Source organism: Lactuca virosa, chromosome 8 (assembly GCF_052849685.1).
Source record: "Lactuca virosa cultivar CGN04683 chromosome 8, Lactuca_virosa_CGN04683_v6, whole genome shotgun sequence".
NCBI classification, from domain to species: Eukaryota; Viridiplantae; Streptophyta; class Magnoliopsida; order Asterales; family Asteraceae; genus Lactuca; species Lactuca virosa.
The window spans coordinates 49,647,515-49,664,098 of record NC_136433.1 but is presented as its reverse complement, the minus strand read 5'-3'; the positions used below and the strand labels follow the sequence as shown (position 1 = coordinate 49,664,098).

The following is a 16,584-nucleotide window of genomic DNA, read 5'->3' as shown; positions in this document are numbered from 1 at the left end:
TTGTGATCCAAGATTCCTTATGTTGGACTAAGTCCATGGGGTGACCCATGGATACTCCATGGAGGTTAAAATCCATGGAGCATAAGGAATGGGTAAAGTTATGAGTTACATGGTGTAACCCTAATAGCCACCATATAAAAGAATCCCATGGCTCAGGAAATCGTGCACTAATGTGTGAATATGAGGGCTAGACGATTTCAAGGAGTGTTCCATTTCTCTCAAGTCATTCCATGTGCATTTGGTGTTGTGTGAACCATTTGAGGTGTCACACTTGGGGCACTAGGCACTCAAGCTTCATGGAGACAAGCTACATCAAACAAAGGTATGTATTCTATCCATTTGATTACCCAAGTATCAAGTATTGTATGCTAGATAGGGTAATACCTTGGAAAGTTCATAATTGCATGTATAATAGAGAAAACATAGATCCAAGGTATTTAGGGTTACATGTACACTTAGGAGTGTTAGAATGCGCAAAACTCATCATATATGATCCCTTATCTAATGGACAAGTCATTGACAAAGGTCAGAGTTCATCGACAAGGTCAGAGTTCGACAGAAGCTTTTGAGAGCTACGATTGCTGATCGGTTCCTGAAGTCATACACAATAATATTTTTAGACTTATCCAAGTGGGAGACTGTTGGATTAATGTCTAAGTCCATAACTATAATTGGTAAGACTTGACCCGACCCGGCATGGTCCATTTGGTTTGCATGGCATCATGCATTTGGATAGACTATAATGAGAGAAATAACACTTAAGGTTGGTTAATATATTATAAGTTCTAATATATATTAATAAGGTTATTTAATTAGTATTGATCAAGAATTAATTTGGAATTAATTAAGTGATCAAAAGGAGACTAATTAAATATATGGGTTGATTGTGTAAATCATTCATTCTTATATATGTGGGCTTGTGATCCAAGATTCCTTATGTTGGACTAAGTCCATGGGGTGACCCATGGATACTCCATGGAGGTTAAAGTCCATGGAGCATAAGGGATGGGTAAAGTTATGAGTTACATGGTGTAACCCTAATAGCCACCATATAAAAGAATCTCATGGCTTAAGAAATCGGGCACTAATGTGTGAGTGTGAGGGCTAGACGATTTCAAGGAGTGTTCAAGTTTCTCTCAAGTTATTCCAAGTGTATTTGGTGTTGTGTGAACCATTTGAGGTGTCACACTTGGGGCACTAGACACTCAAGCTTCATGAAGACATTCTACATCAAAGAGGTATGTATTCTATCTTGTTATATTTATTATTTTGTATGCTAGATTAGGATAATACCTTGGATGTTCATAATTGTATGTATAATAGAGAAAACATAGATCCAAGGTATTTAGGGTTGCATGTACACTTAGGAGTGTTAGAATGCTCATAACCCAACACCTTAGACCCTATTGATATAGTGAGGATAACTCACCTTGCAGATGTCGACTTGGTAGATAAACTTCAACCCTCGGATCACCGCCACAAACTCCACCACCTATTACCATAACATAATCATACCCATAAGTTCCCAACCTTTCATGGTATCCCATAAGCCAACTAATCAAACCCTGATCAAAGTCAAAGTCATTAGTCAAGGTCAACAGTCCATGTTGACCCTAACTCGCCGAGTACCTTGAAGTACTTGCCCACTCGCCGAGTCACCGGAGTGACTCGTCGAGTTCCTTCGGTTTATGATCGAAACCCTAAGGCCACTCGTCGAGTTTCATTCTTGCAACTCGACGGTTACATACGCATACATAAATTGGGGAAACCTCAACCGACTCGCCGAGTTGTTCATCCAACTCGTCGGGTCCAGGCTCATCTTCATGAGACTCGTCGAGTCAACCTTGCGACTCGCCGAGTTCCTTCAGTCCTTAAGCCATGTAGTGGCTCCAAATTACAGATCCAAGCTTCTAAGGCATGCTTTTCACGTAAAGTTGCAAACTTTACGTGCATGCATAACTACAAAGGCTCTAAATGTCAAATCCAAGCTCACAATGGGGTTTCATACTAAAAGAGGCTTCATACATGGCCAAATTCGGAGCTTTATGACTCTAGAACCCAAGAAGGGTCCAGATCTGAAGTTACAACTTCAGATCTAGCTCATATCCCACATTATCATCTCAACCAAACCATAAAAACCCTAAATCTCAACCAAAAGAGGTCTAGAAGGAAAATGAAGTAAAGGTGACGACTTGATACCTCCAAATGATGCTATTTGAGGTAGATTTCTGATTTCCCACACTTCCTTGCCCCTAGCCTTTTGTCCACCAAGCTCTTCTTCTCAAAAGATCTCCTCTCCAGAGCTTTAGACACACAAGAATGAAACACCACACAAATTAGGGTTTTCTGAGCTCTCAATGGACTGTAAAGAGGCCAAAGGAGGCTTATGCTTCGTTAAATAAGGTGCAAAACCCCGGGATTTAGGGTTTCATCTGCCAGCTCCTACTCGTCGAGTCCCTTCATGGACTCGGCGAGTAGGCCACTAAATACGCATCCCCAACCCGCTGCTACTCGGCGAGTAGGACAACCAACTCGTCGAGTAGACCTCAAAATCAAAGAAATTCATATTTAAACAATACCTGAGAATCGGGGCGTTACACAGTGTTTAAGAAGGAGAGTATTCACTGTCATGAAAATGTTAATGTGGTTATTTTTGAAGGCACCTGGATCAGGAAAAATATTAAATGTACTATGTTCAACGTGTATGCCCCTCAAGATGCTGGAAAGAAAAGGGAGTTATGGCAATATATGATCTCGTATATGTCCAGAGTAAATGGTGCTTTTATAGTCTTTGGTGATTTCAATGTGGTTAGATCTTCTAATGAAAGACGTGGGTGTTTGCTCTGTGCTTCGCAAGCTGCTGAGTTTAATCAATTTATTTATGAGGCAGATATTTTTGATATTCCTATGGAGGGCTGGAAATTTACTCGAGTGGATAAGGCCGATGCTAAACTTAGTCGTTTGGATCGATTCCTTATTTCTGAAAGTTTGTTAGATGTTATTCCCGATATCTCTTGTATTGCATTGGATAGGAGGTGGTCAGACCATTGCCCGGTGCTTTTGAAGGAAGATCAGAATGATTATGGTCCTATTTCTTTTATGTTGTTTAACTCGTGGCTTCAGATGGATGGTTTTTCCGATGTGGTTTCTAAAGCGGTTAGAGATTTTAGTCCAGATTGTAATCTAAATAAGTGTATTAATCTGAAGAACAAACTTAAATTCGTTAAAGCCAAGATTAAGGGATGGCAAGATGATATGCGTAAGTTGAAAGGGGAACAAAGAAAAGAGTGTATTAACCGTTTGCTCGATATTGATAATCTGATTGATAGTGGGGTCGCTTCGGATGATGCCATGTCCGAGAGAAAGAATATACTCCAACAGGTGTCGGATATTGATAAGGCGGATACTTTGGATTATGCTCAAAAGGATAAGGATAAGGTCAAGTGGGCGATAGAAGGAGACGAGAACTCTAATTTCTTCCATGGTATGCTAAAAAGAAAAAGAAAACAGATGGCTATTAAAGGAGTCTCGCAGGATGGTATTTGGGTGACTAACCCAGATAGCGTTAAGGAGGCATTTTTAGAGTTTTACAAAAACAAATTCAAGCATTACAAGGTGGTTAACATGGTTACCCCTAGTTATCGGTTCCAAAAACTTAATGAAGTTTAGGTGGAGTCCTTACAAGCTTATTTCTCGGATGATGAAATTAGGGATGCAGTGTGGTTGTGTGGGAGTGATAGGGCTTCGGGGCCCAACGGATTTACGGTTCGGTTCTTGAAAATATTATGGAGTTTGTTTGAGAAGGATGTGTATGATTTCATGCGAGAGTTTTTTGATACTGGTATCATTTCGCCAGGTTGCAACTCTTCTTTTATCATGCTAATCCCTAAAGTTGAAAATCCAACTGAGATCAAAGATTACAGGCCCATTAGTCTGATTGGGCTGCAGTATAAGATAGTTGCAAAGTTATTGGCTAATCGATTGGCTAAGGTGGTAGACTATTTAGTTAGTCCGGTTCAGTCTGGTTTTATAAAAGGTAGACAGATTCTTGACGGATCTCTTATGGTCAATGAAATTGTTAGATGGTCCAGGTTGAAAAAAAAAAGAAAATGTTGTTGTTTAAAGTAGACTTTGAAAAGGCCTACAACTCAGTTTCATGGGAGTATTTAGATAAGATTATGGAGGTCATGGGATTTGAGGAGAAATGACACATGTGCATTAGGGGTTGTCTGCAGTCTGCTAGGTCATCTGTCCTTCTGAATGGTAATCCGACAACTGAGTTTCAACTGCAGCGTGGTCTTCGTCTAGGAGATTCGTTATCCCCGTTTTTGTTTATCTTGATCATGGAAGGTTTACATGTGTGTATGGAACATGCTATTCACAATTCGGTTTTTAAAGGGGTTACTATTGGAGATCAGAATCTGCATATTTCACACTTGTTTTATGCGGATGATGCTATTTTTTTTGGAGAATGGGATGCGGAGAATATTAAGAATTTAATTCGAATTCTTAGGGTTTTCTTTATGGCGTCTGGCCTTCAGATTAACTTGTATAAGTCCAAATTGTACGGGGTTGGTGTTGAGCAGGAGGTTATTGCGCAACTAGCTGCGTGTACTGGGTGCAGTGCAGATTCGATTCCTTTTATTTATCTTGGGCTTCCTGTTGGTCAGCTCATGCATAGGAAGTTGGCGTGGGACTTAGTTTTTACTAGGTTTCGAAAAAAACTTTCTTTATGGAAATCAAAGATATTATCTATTGGGGGCAGGTTAACTTTGGTTCGATCGGTGCTTGGCAGCTTGGGCACTTATTTTCTTTCCATGTTTCGGATGCCTATCTCGGTTTGTAAGGATTTGGAAAGAATTAGAGCTAGGTTCTTTTGGGGAGCTAATGATCGGAAAAGATTTTTACACTGGATTAAATGGGAGATGGTTTTAAATGATAAAAAGAATGGTGGCCTTTTGTATAGGTAGCTTGGAATCGTTTAATCACTCTTTGCTATATAAATGGCGTTGGCGGTTTTTGAATAGCACTAATCTTCTTTGGGTGGATCTTATTCAAAGAAAGGAGTTTGGATGGGGATTGTTAATACGGTTTGGGATATGCCTAATAGAGGCTTAATTCCTTTTGACTCTATATGTAGGAAGGTGGGGAATGACCAAAGTATTAGGTTCTGGAATGATGTTTGGTGTGGTGACATTATGTTTAGAGCTAGATTTTCTAGGCTCTGTGCTGTAGCTAGTAATGTTGATGCGTTGGTTAGTGACTATTGGGATGGACAAGATTGGAGGTTTCAATGGGTTCAGAATGTTGATGGTGGGGTGCTGGCTGATCAATCTCTGCAAGTGAGGAATTTGCTGCAGTCGGTGCATCTTTCAGCTAGAAGAGATTCTTGGCGTTGGTCCTTTGGTTCTGAAGATACGTTTTTGGTGAAAGAGACTCATCTTCAATTGGATCGGGCTATTCTTCCTTCAGTTGGTTTGGCGACTAGATGGAATAGGTGGCTTCATATTAAAGTTAACATTTTTATTTGGAGAGTGGTGCTAAATAGAATTCCTACGAGAGATATTTTGGATAGAAGGGGGTTAGACATTGCTTCGGTTCTGTCTCCGGTTTGTCAGCAGGCTCGGGAGGACATAAACCATTTGTTTTTTAGTTGTTCGGTGGCATCACAAATTTGGTTTAAGGTGGCGAAGTGGGTGGAGCTTCATATCCCTTTGTTTACGTCTGTTGAAGAGCAGCTGCAGTGGGTTGACGACGGTGCGCTCTTAAGGTCAATTATGGATTCGGTGTGCTCTACTTTGCTTTGGGTGTTGTGGAAGTTTCGAAATGATACCGTGTTTGGGAATAAGAAGATGAAAAAAGAAATTTTGTTTGATTCCGTTGTTTCTTTTTCTTTTAATTGGTATTGTGCTAGGAATTGTAAGGCTAGTATAAGTTTGACCGAGTGGTTGAAAAACCCGATCACGAACTAATTGTTTTGTTGTGGTTTTGCTAGTTTATGGCTAGCTTTTATTTCATTCTGCAGTTAAAAAAAAATCATAAATTGAATGTTGAGTATGTTTGTGTTGGTGACAATGTTTTTATTTATTTATTTATTTTTTGAGTTATTTTTGTATGTGGATGAAAGAAAGAATAGTTTTCTAATAAAATATTATATAGATAGAGACCCGTTGTGAATAGAGATAATCTACTATTGTTTATTTTGACTAAAAAAATACAACTCTCGAATTGTTAATTTCATCATTATCATGTAATTAAGCAAATGAATCTTACAAAAACAAAGACTCCAGATATTTTTAAATAATTTCTTTTTGACGGAGGGAGTATTCAACATGAGCTTTCTGTAGTCTGTACACGGTATTGTCCATTCAATATATCACGAACCTTCAAATTGTCAACTACAGCCTAAACAGTACAAAAAAATCCAAATCGTATATAAATAGATACACCTACGTATTCAATTTCTCACAGTCTCTTCTATTCTATCTATACATCCGCCATGAAAGCACCATCGATCTCTACGTTCCTCTTTCCCTTATTTCTCCTCCTATCTTCCTACTCAATCGCCGGCCAGCCCTTTGACTACCCCACCGCAAATCTCTCCACCACCTGGACCAACGCCGCATCCGCACCCCACTCCGTCAGCTTCACCGACGGCTCAACAGTCCGAGCCATCCTTCTCAGAGGATCCTTCGGACCCAGATACGCGTGTGGATTCTACTGCAATGGAACCTGCACCTCTTACCTTTTCGCTGTCTTCATCGTGCAAACCAACAGTGGGTCTGGTATAGTTCAACCCGCTATCGGATTCCCACAAGTTGTCTGGTCAGCCAACCGGAATCGTCCGGTCAAACTCAATGCAACGCTTAGTCTCACTACCTCCGGTGATTTAGTCCTCCGCGACGCCGACGGTAGCCAAGTTTGGTCCACTAACACCGCCGGGAAATCTGTTTCCGGTATGAACGTAACTGATTCCGGGAACTTGGTGTTGTTTGATTCCAAAAACGCGATTGTTTGGCAATCTTTTGATCACCCCACTGACAGTTTGGTACCTGGGCAAAAACTGTATGAATTAGGACAGAGGTTGACTTCTAGTGTTTCGTCGACTAATTGGAGTACAGGTTTGTATTCACTTCAAGTCATGAATCGGGGGTTGTTTGCGTATATTGAAGAAGACTCACGTCGAGTTTATTACAGGTATCTGATCAATGGCACAGATAGAAGTGCTGAAAGAAGTTACGTTAGGTTCTTGAATGGGAGTTTGTCTTTGTTCATTCATTCTTCTGAGCCAAGTAATCCCGACGCTGTGATTCCTGTACCTCAAGCATCATCGGCTCAGTACATGAAGCTGATGCCGGATGGGAATCTGAAAGTGTGGGAATGGCAGGCGGGGTGGAAGGTGGTGGCTGATTTGTTCGGAGTTCCTCGCATGGCGTAATGAAAACTGTAATCGAACTTGAGAAGGATTAATATATACCATTAATGTTGATGTGATTGAGTACCATGTGTAATAATTTGTTGTATACATACAATACGACTGAATATCTGGAAGTGGAATAAAAACGGAAATATATCAAAATTACTTACTGGATTCAGATGGAGGAGATATCTATAACTCGTATCATTATATGCTGATAACACGATCGGGTAATTATGGGTATACCGTATACTTGTTTGTTTTTGGTATCATGATATACACTTAGAAAAGTAATCCATGAGTAAGTAGATAACTAGTTATCTACAATGCATTGAACTCCATAAAGTTTAATGAATTGGTTTATCATTTTTTTACCACTACCTACTAGAATAAAAGTTTTCCTTTACAAGACAGCTTTCCTTTACAAGACAATGTTTATATATGACAGACAAATGTTTGTCATTGAAACCCGTATCATAAAGGAAAATGACACACATTTGACCTGTCATAACATAAAACTTATGATAGACCTTTATGACTTACAATTAAGACATACATACACAACATGCGTTTTCGACATACATTTATGATTAGCTTTGTATGTCGTAACTTATAACATTTTTGTAATTATGAGAGACATTTACGATACATAGTTTTATGACATACTTTGTATGTCATGGTTTACATTATATATATATATATATATATATATATATATATATATATATATATATATATATATAGGTTTAGGTTCTATGGAAAACAAAAAACCCTAAAAATCATTAAAATGCATAAAAAAAATACTTAGAGATCACAGAACTTTTTTTTGAATTTTTTTATCAAAAAATCGCAACTTTTAGGTCAAAATCGCTGAAAAAAAATTTTGAAATTTTTTTTTTTTTACAATAAAAGAAAAAATTGATTTTTTTTAGCGAAATTATAAAAAATGCTGCGATTGTTTGATAAAAAAATTCAAAAAAAAGCTTTGTGATGTCTTGGTATTTTTTTATGCATTTTTATGATTTTTAGGGTTTTTTTAGGGTTTTTTTTTGTTTTCCAAATAACCCTATATATATATATATATATATATATATATTCCATTACACAAACCATAATGTTAAATACAAGATAATGCACTACAAAAAAAATGGATGAAATATATCAAAGAAAATAAGTTAATGCTTCAATAATTTATGTTACTTACACTTCAAACATCTACTTCAATTGTGTATCAACATTTACACACCCTAGAGAATGAAGCAAATTACAACTTGTTTGCATCCCAATGGTCACTGTAAATCACAAATACTAAATTATCAAGTTTAGTAGCAAACTGGAGCCTTACAGAATTTCATGGCTAAAACGTAAATGGGTATTATTTTATGGTCATTTTTTTATATAAATCCATATTTATGGAAATTTCCCATTTGATAGTGAAAAAATAAAGGAATCTTGCTTAACCCGAATTATCATCATTAATTTCCTGTATTAGGTGATGATGGTGAGATAAATATACTATAATTTGTGAACTTCATAAAAAAGGGAAATGTTGGGGACTCTCATAAGACCCTATGATATATAGTTGCAATTTTTTATGGATGCAGAGAATAAAACAAGCAGAATCGGTGGAATGCAAGCAACAAGAACATACCAACATCATTTCAAGGGCCTTTGCAAGACCAACAAGCCTTGGAAGCCTTTGAGTTCCTGAAATAAAATCAAAATCACAAGTCAAAAAATTATAAAAAGCCCTACACTAATGATAATTAGGCAGAAGGTAAATCTCAACAGAATAACACTATAGCAGATGATCCTTTGTCGATATATTATATAAAATACCCTTCACTAAAAATAGTTATAGAATCATGCAATTGATAACTAGCAAGAAAAACTTTAGCAAAAGATTTTACAATTTTTCTTAAAATTACACTATAACAGATGATCCTTTGTCGATATATTATATAGATTACCCTACTAAAATAGTTACAGAATCATGCAATTGATAACTAGCAAGAAAAATGATAACATTAGTTGAAATTTGGCAAAATTTTACAAAATGTTGCATTTATTTATAGTTGTATTCCTCCAAATCCAAAAATAACATCGAGTTACAATTCTGGAAAACCTAAATGAGCAGTAGAAAAAGCAATTCTAGCATGGCAAGCTTAAAAATAAAATCAAGAAAACTTCACAAAAAAATCATTAATAAAAAACTAAAAGCGATCAGAAAAAGTAAAACATACCATAGCAACTTTCAATCCTCCACCTAAAGCAAGCCAATCAATAACATCAACAGACAGTTTTCTTGCAGCTGAAACCAACACTAATATTTTTTTTAAAAAAATAAAAATATATAATTACCTTTATAAGGGGTACCGTGGTAAATGAACATACCTTCAAGGGTATCAGATAGAATATTGATTGATATATACGTAGGTTTTGATGTTGCTCCTGTGTCATAACAACAAACCACAAATGGAAATTTAAGAAATATGGATATAATGTACTTCATACACTATGCATACCTTTTCTTTCATGAACTCCACCAAAAGCATTAATGTCAAAACCACAGGAAAAATTTCCTTTTGCGCCTATTTCAGATCATGTAAATTGTTAACTATTATATAATGCTTAAAAATACTTAATTTATACATAAGACTTTGTAAAATAATAAAAAACTTGCCTATAGCAACGATTGCCCTCAAATCATGTCTTCGTAAGGCTTGGTGAAAAGAGTATTGGAAATAAAAAAGATAGGAGAATTTCAGTATAATAAATAGATAACTAGAAGGAGACTCATGCTCATGTGTCATTAATTTTTTTATTATATTAAAAGTTGATACAATAAATCCACAAAAGATACTAGTTATTGCTATCTTTACAGAAACCTAAATAAATTAAACCTCAATTTCACTAAGTCTTCCTACAAAAGAAAAATTAAACAAAACATAAAAGAATTTAAAAAAGCCCACTTATATTTTGAAGACAATTGCAAAATCTGTAATATGATTTATATTTTATCATAGGTGGGGTGGAATTTGTTTAACCCTCTGTAGCTCTACTCCATTTGCACGTCATCAATGAGTAAAAAAATAACATATTCAGGAGCTAAAATTTGACATTGTATGTGACCACCGGTCAACAGAATAGCCACTTTACATAAAGCATTGGAACTTTTTAACGTGATAGCGACTTACTTTCATTCATGTAAATTTTTTTTCCTTATATCGATGTACTTTCAAAGTACAATGTATAGAAAAGACACATTTTAAGAAACTGAAAATATTATAATAAGACAAAATTTCAAAAATGGTCCCTGTGGTTTTTGAAAATATCAAGTTTAGTCCCTAAGTTCAAAAAACCTTACAGATGGTTTCTGTGGTTTCAAAACTTTTAACAAATGGTCCTTTTCACTAACCCAGTTAGCTTTTGGCCGTTAAGTGAAGGACATTTTCGTCATTTCACTGTTATAGGGACCATTTATGAGTTTTTTGTTATTTAAAAAAAATTGTTTTAATATATAATGGGTCCCACATATTTCTCTTATGAAATCATCGCATAGAATAACAATGTTTGATTGAAAAAGTCAAAATTAAACGTCAATTTGAACAAGAGAAAGGGCGACCACCATCCCCTCAAGTCGTCTTCCACCTCTGTATTCTTGTTTTCCTTGAACCTAAAAATTGAAACCTAAATTTCTTCAAGAATCGACCCCCAACCCCATTATCATCAAAACTTGTGTCTTGGGACCCAAATGCAGCATCGGGGGCCATGTTATCGGTCTGGATTTAACCAACGAGACGATATCTAGTGCTATTGATGATTCCAGTGCTCTCTTCGGTTTAAAGAATATTGAGACACTGAATCTGGCTGGAAATACACCGATATCTAGTGCTATTGATGTTTCCAGTGCTATTGTTGCTCATGATTAAACTTTCGACCTAATACCCTCTATTGTTGGTGATGCACGCAAGAGCTGCTCCAACCTTCTCTACTCCAATCTAAGTATCAGCATCACCATCTGCAGAGACTCAATTTCTAAATGTCGATTTAGGATTCGTAATCTGGGAGGGGTTTTTTTTTACGAATCAACCGGGATTATGTATTGAGAACCCACGGGCTCCTTTACGCACAATTATCTCAAATACCCATCGCCAAAATTTGGTTGCCTACAACCAACTATTTCAATTAAAGGTGTTTAATCTTTCTTTTATTTGACTCAATTTCTTCAATTTCGTATTTCTCCCCTTATGCATGATCTTTTTATTTGTTGAACTGGATGTATGAGGGGAAGGTTTAATTTGCATGCTCTGGATATTGATAGTTTAATAAATGGGTTGGAAAGTGGGGAAGATAAGTCGTGCACTGAAGGTGTTCGACAAATTGCTTGAGAGAACATCTTTGCCCACATTCAGAATCTTGATACACTTGCATCAGATTTTCCAGTGAACGGATCCCTTCAAAGTTTAGTGAGAGAGAGTGTGTGGTTGGGTTCTTGATGGTTGTCCGTAACTGGAGAGAGAGAGAGAGAGAGAGAGAGAGAGAGAGAGAGAGAGAGAGAGAGATTTAATATTAAATAATTATATTTTTTTCTTTTTAAAAAAAAAGGAAAAACTTCATAAATGGTCCTGTGATTGTGAAATGACAGAAATGTCCTTCACTTAACGGCCAAAAGATAACGGAGTTAGCGAAAAGGACCATTTGTTAAAAGTTTTGAAACCACAGGGACCATCTGTGAGGTTTTTTGAACTTAAGGACTAAACTTGATATTTTCGGAAACCACAGGGACCATTTTTGAAGTTTTGTCTTATAATAATTAGGAGCGGATAAATATACACATACCAACATGCAAATTGTGTGCAATGGTCGAAAATTACATTGTCATTTCAAATTTTTATAAGAAAATTACAGTTGCAAATTTTAAAAGGAATAAATTGGCTATTATTGTGAACCTTGCTATTGGTGTTTTCTTGCCTCGTATTTTCAATATGACCAAAGTACCCCTTACAATCCAAACAAAGCATTAAAATCCAAACAAAGCATCAAAACACCCATTAAGGCATTTTATTAAAAAAAACTTAGGTGAAATCCTAAGATCAACATGCAATGAGCAACTAACAAATTTTAGGTCGCTTCAATAATGAAGGTGCATTCGAGACAATCTAGAAAATCAATTAAAGATTCCTAATAAAGTTACCCTTAAATTTCTTGTGAAGCTATGTTTCTGAAGAATCACAAATGACTTTATGAGCTTGAAGCCTAGCCATAAGTGAATTACTTGCTCAACCATGTTAGAAATATGGTGTAGTGGCACTTGGAAACCTGAGAATCGTGATAATCACTTTCTAATCGAAGTATTTGGGTGGTACTCCCAAATCCTCAATTGGATAAGACTCAGATTAAATCAGAGAGAAAGAAAGAGAATGAGAGGATATGATTTCGTGTGTCACACCCCGATCCTTGTCGGAATCGATCAAGGCGTGATATATTGTTCAAAGTCTCATGACAACTATGTTATAATATGATTAGATTCAATTAAGTACTAAGTATGCAAACAAGATCCACAACATACAAATACATATCCAAATACGAACAACATTTATTACATCAAATTTAAATTGTCTTGTGGATTTCTAAGGCGCAACCTATTTTTCATCATTCTTCATTCTTCAAATCTGCACCATGGGTAAAAACAGGTCAACTACTAGAGTTGGTGAGTAATCAAATTTTAGTAGAGAAAATTGTGAAGTTGAAACATTTATAATTTGAAATTTGTTTTCTTTTGAAGTCGACAAACAATAGTATTTGAGATAACGGTTTATAAATCAAAAATTGATTAACAAATGATAACAACAACAATAAGTCATCACCCTATATATATATATATATATATATATATATATATATATATATATATATATATATATATATATATATATATAAAGGATGGAGCATCTAATCATCATACACACTCAACCACGTGCGATCAATCACCTTAGCGTCCCAAGACGGGGTGGTCAACCCAATAGCGCTATTATTGTCCATAACGTACCTCAAGAATACGGGCATAGTCATGGAGATTAGACTAAAAATGGTAATGCACTACAAGTACATGTAGCGTAAACAAACAATAGTTATACAATTAATGACTCACGTATAAATGTCCCAACAATGTCTCAATTGTGATAAAACAATAAAATGAAGTTGGAACATATTAGAACCACATGATACACCCCAAAAGTATTGAAAATTATAAAGTATGGGGTAGATTACTCACTTTAGTCCCAAAACGAAATGCGTGTGTCGTACGATAGACGGTTCGGGTCAAAATGGCGTAGAACCTACTATAATTAATAGTTTTGGTTTAGGAACTGCTAAACGAGAATGGAGTATTAATACAAATAATTAGACACATATTCTTATATTAGATGAATTAACAATAATTCATTTTGATTATAATATTAAGGTATTTATTTGTTAAATGAATTTTAAATTGAATTAATTACTTTGCATAATTAATTTATATTTTCAATTTAGGCCAGATTTTAATAATTTCTTATTAAAATAATAACTTGCCCAATTATAATTATTTACAGATTTTAACAATTATTTATATGAAATAATCATTAAAATGCATTTTTACATGCTTAAATACTTAGGAAAATGGTTTTAAATAGTAAACAGTGTTGAAAAAATATGAAATTATTAGAAAATCATTATTTCATACAATATGAATTACTGTAAAATATTTATATTTTTCTGAACTGTTTTAGTATTTATTTAATATTTTAATGATTAAACAACACAAAATTCGGGAAAAATAGTAAATTATTCCCAAAAATTCTATAAAATTAACCATAGTTTTATAACATGATATAGAGCCCAGTGTATAAGTTTCAGATGTTTGTGACTATGGGAAGTATTTTTTATATATTTCATTATTAATTAATCAATAAAATCATAAATAATAGTAAACAGTAATATAAATGCATGAAACTTCATATATTATGTTTAATCAATATATAGGTCATCCGAGAATTTTCTCAGAATTTATTGAATGCAACAAGTATTTTATGTGAATTATTGCCCTACTTTATTGCAATAATTATAATAATTCAATAAAAATAAGTTATTTTCTGAAAATTTCCAGAACTTCTTATTTTATTGATGGTATTCTGAGAAAAATCAGATTTATGCATAAAATGAGTTTTAGATATTTTGGTGGATTTAATTTGTTTCTTGTATGAATTTGAAACTTTTAACAACATACCTTGATGAATGCTTCAAGAGGGATGAAGATTTGAGTATAATAGATTGTTCTTGGATGGAATATGAGTATTTCTTGGAGGAAATTTCGAGATTGAGAGTGAGAGAAAGAATAGAGAAGGTTTAAGTGGTGAAGAGAATAATATGTTGGGAGAAAAAGGAAAGGAAAGTGGATGGGAGGTGTGAGTGGGAGACCATGAGAATAATCTTTTTGCTTTTGGTGGTCTTCATAATTTCTCACTAACACAAGCATCTTTTACATAATTAATATAAGAGTTTTATAAAATTTAATGTAAAGTTTATAAAAATAGAGTTTTATAAAATTTAATGTAAAGTTTATAAAAAGGGAGTTTTATAAAAGATAGGTTATTATTTGATTATAACAATCTACTTTGATTTGAAGTTTAATTATAGCATTCAAGTTTGATTCTTTTAATTTAATTAGAGCATTATACTTTGATTTGATTTTAATATGGTATCATAATTTAATTTGATTATAGTTATAACGTTGTACTATACTATGTTGCTATTAACGTCAATTTATATCGTAGTGTATAGGTTTTGATCCTATTAGCGTCAAGTAATCTTGAGTAGGGTTTATTAAATTTCCAATGTTGTTTAGCACTGTAAAGGCTAAGGAAAATCAAACACATGAATTTTCCAAATGATGTTTTCTCATTAAAGTAGCGAATTGTACAGTTATTACATAACGTAAACCCTAACATACAAGGGTTAAGGGAGTTGACCAGTTTGACTTGTTGACTTAGTTTGACTTTGCCTTGACCGAAATTTGACGGTTGTCACATCATCCCCCCGTTAGAAGGAATTTTGTCCCGAAATTTTCATTTTGACTGGGATTTCGAGAGTTTGGGAAGAGATATGGATACTTTTGTTTCATCTGATCCTCGCGTTCCCAGGTGAATTCGGGTCCTCGTTTAGCGTTCCAGCGGACCTTCACAATGGGAATATGACTTTGCTTTGTTGTTTTGATCTTTCGATCCATGATTTCTACCGGTTCTTCCACGAAGTGGAGACTCTCGTTGATTTCAATTTCGTCACGAGGTATCACGAGGGTCTCGTCGGATAGATTTTGTCAATCATTTCTTTGGGGTTAAAATATAGTTTTATTAGTTACCTATAGCGACGACTTGTTGTCACCACAGGTTTAATCTATTAAGATGACTTGTTGTCGCTATAGGTTTTTAACAAGGGCCAACGACATACCTATAGCGACACACAAGTCATAATTTGCATGCGTGAAGACTTGGAGTACTTTCTAATGAAAAGTGTGCTACTGGGGAAATTGGAAACTGGTACGTAGCTTCAAAGTCAAGAATATGCAGTAGACATGTGATGCATTAAATGCATGAGGCACACAAGTCATAATTTTCAGCACCATATACGAATATGTGTGTGAATTGAAGAAGAAGGTTACGGCTCAAAGAATATATATATATATATATATATATATATATATATATATATATATATATATATATATATATATATATATATATATATATATATATATATATATATATATATATTCATTTTCTTCTTCATTTGTTAGATACACAATAACCATAACATCATAGACTATATATATTCAATTTTCGTTTGTAATTTTCACTAGTTTATATTCCGCGAGTGTTACCGAAATCATTTATCAATTTTTCAGAAGTGCTTAACTTGTTTTGTTGCATTCCCACAACTTGCTATTAATTACTTCTCCCACTTCACTTATATAAATCATCACATTCTTATCGCGACTTTTAACTTCTCCCGCACAAATGGATCCACCTACAGATCACCAAAACCCCATAGATGACCTCGATTGGTTTCAATACTTTGATCATCAAGATCTTTTCAGGTATATATATAAACGTTACTCATTACACCAT

At 34.8% G+C, this 16,584-nt stretch overlaps 2 protein-coding genes across 2 annotated transcripts; both read left to right on the top strand.

The window, feature by feature from the left end:
* Positions 1–5,072: 5,072 nt before the first annotated feature.
* On the top strand, positions 5,073–5,972 carry LOC145130329 (uncharacterized). The gene has a single exon (XM_079065147.1). It carries the CDS (start codon positions 5,073–5,075, stop codon positions 5,970–5,972), a length of 900 nt encoding a protein of 299 aa, XP_078921273.1.
* Positions 5,973–6,445: 473 nt separating this feature from the next.
* LOC145132862 (EP1-like glycoprotein 4) lies at positions 6,446–7,595 on the top strand. Its single transcript, XM_079067804.1, has one exon. The coding sequence runs from the start codon at positions 6,500–6,502 to the stop codon at positions 7,436–7,438; it is 939 nt and encodes a 312-aa protein (XP_078923930.1). The 5' UTR covers positions 6,446–6,499; the 3' UTR covers positions 7,439–7,595.
* Positions 7,596–16,584: the final 8,989 nt, after the last annotated feature.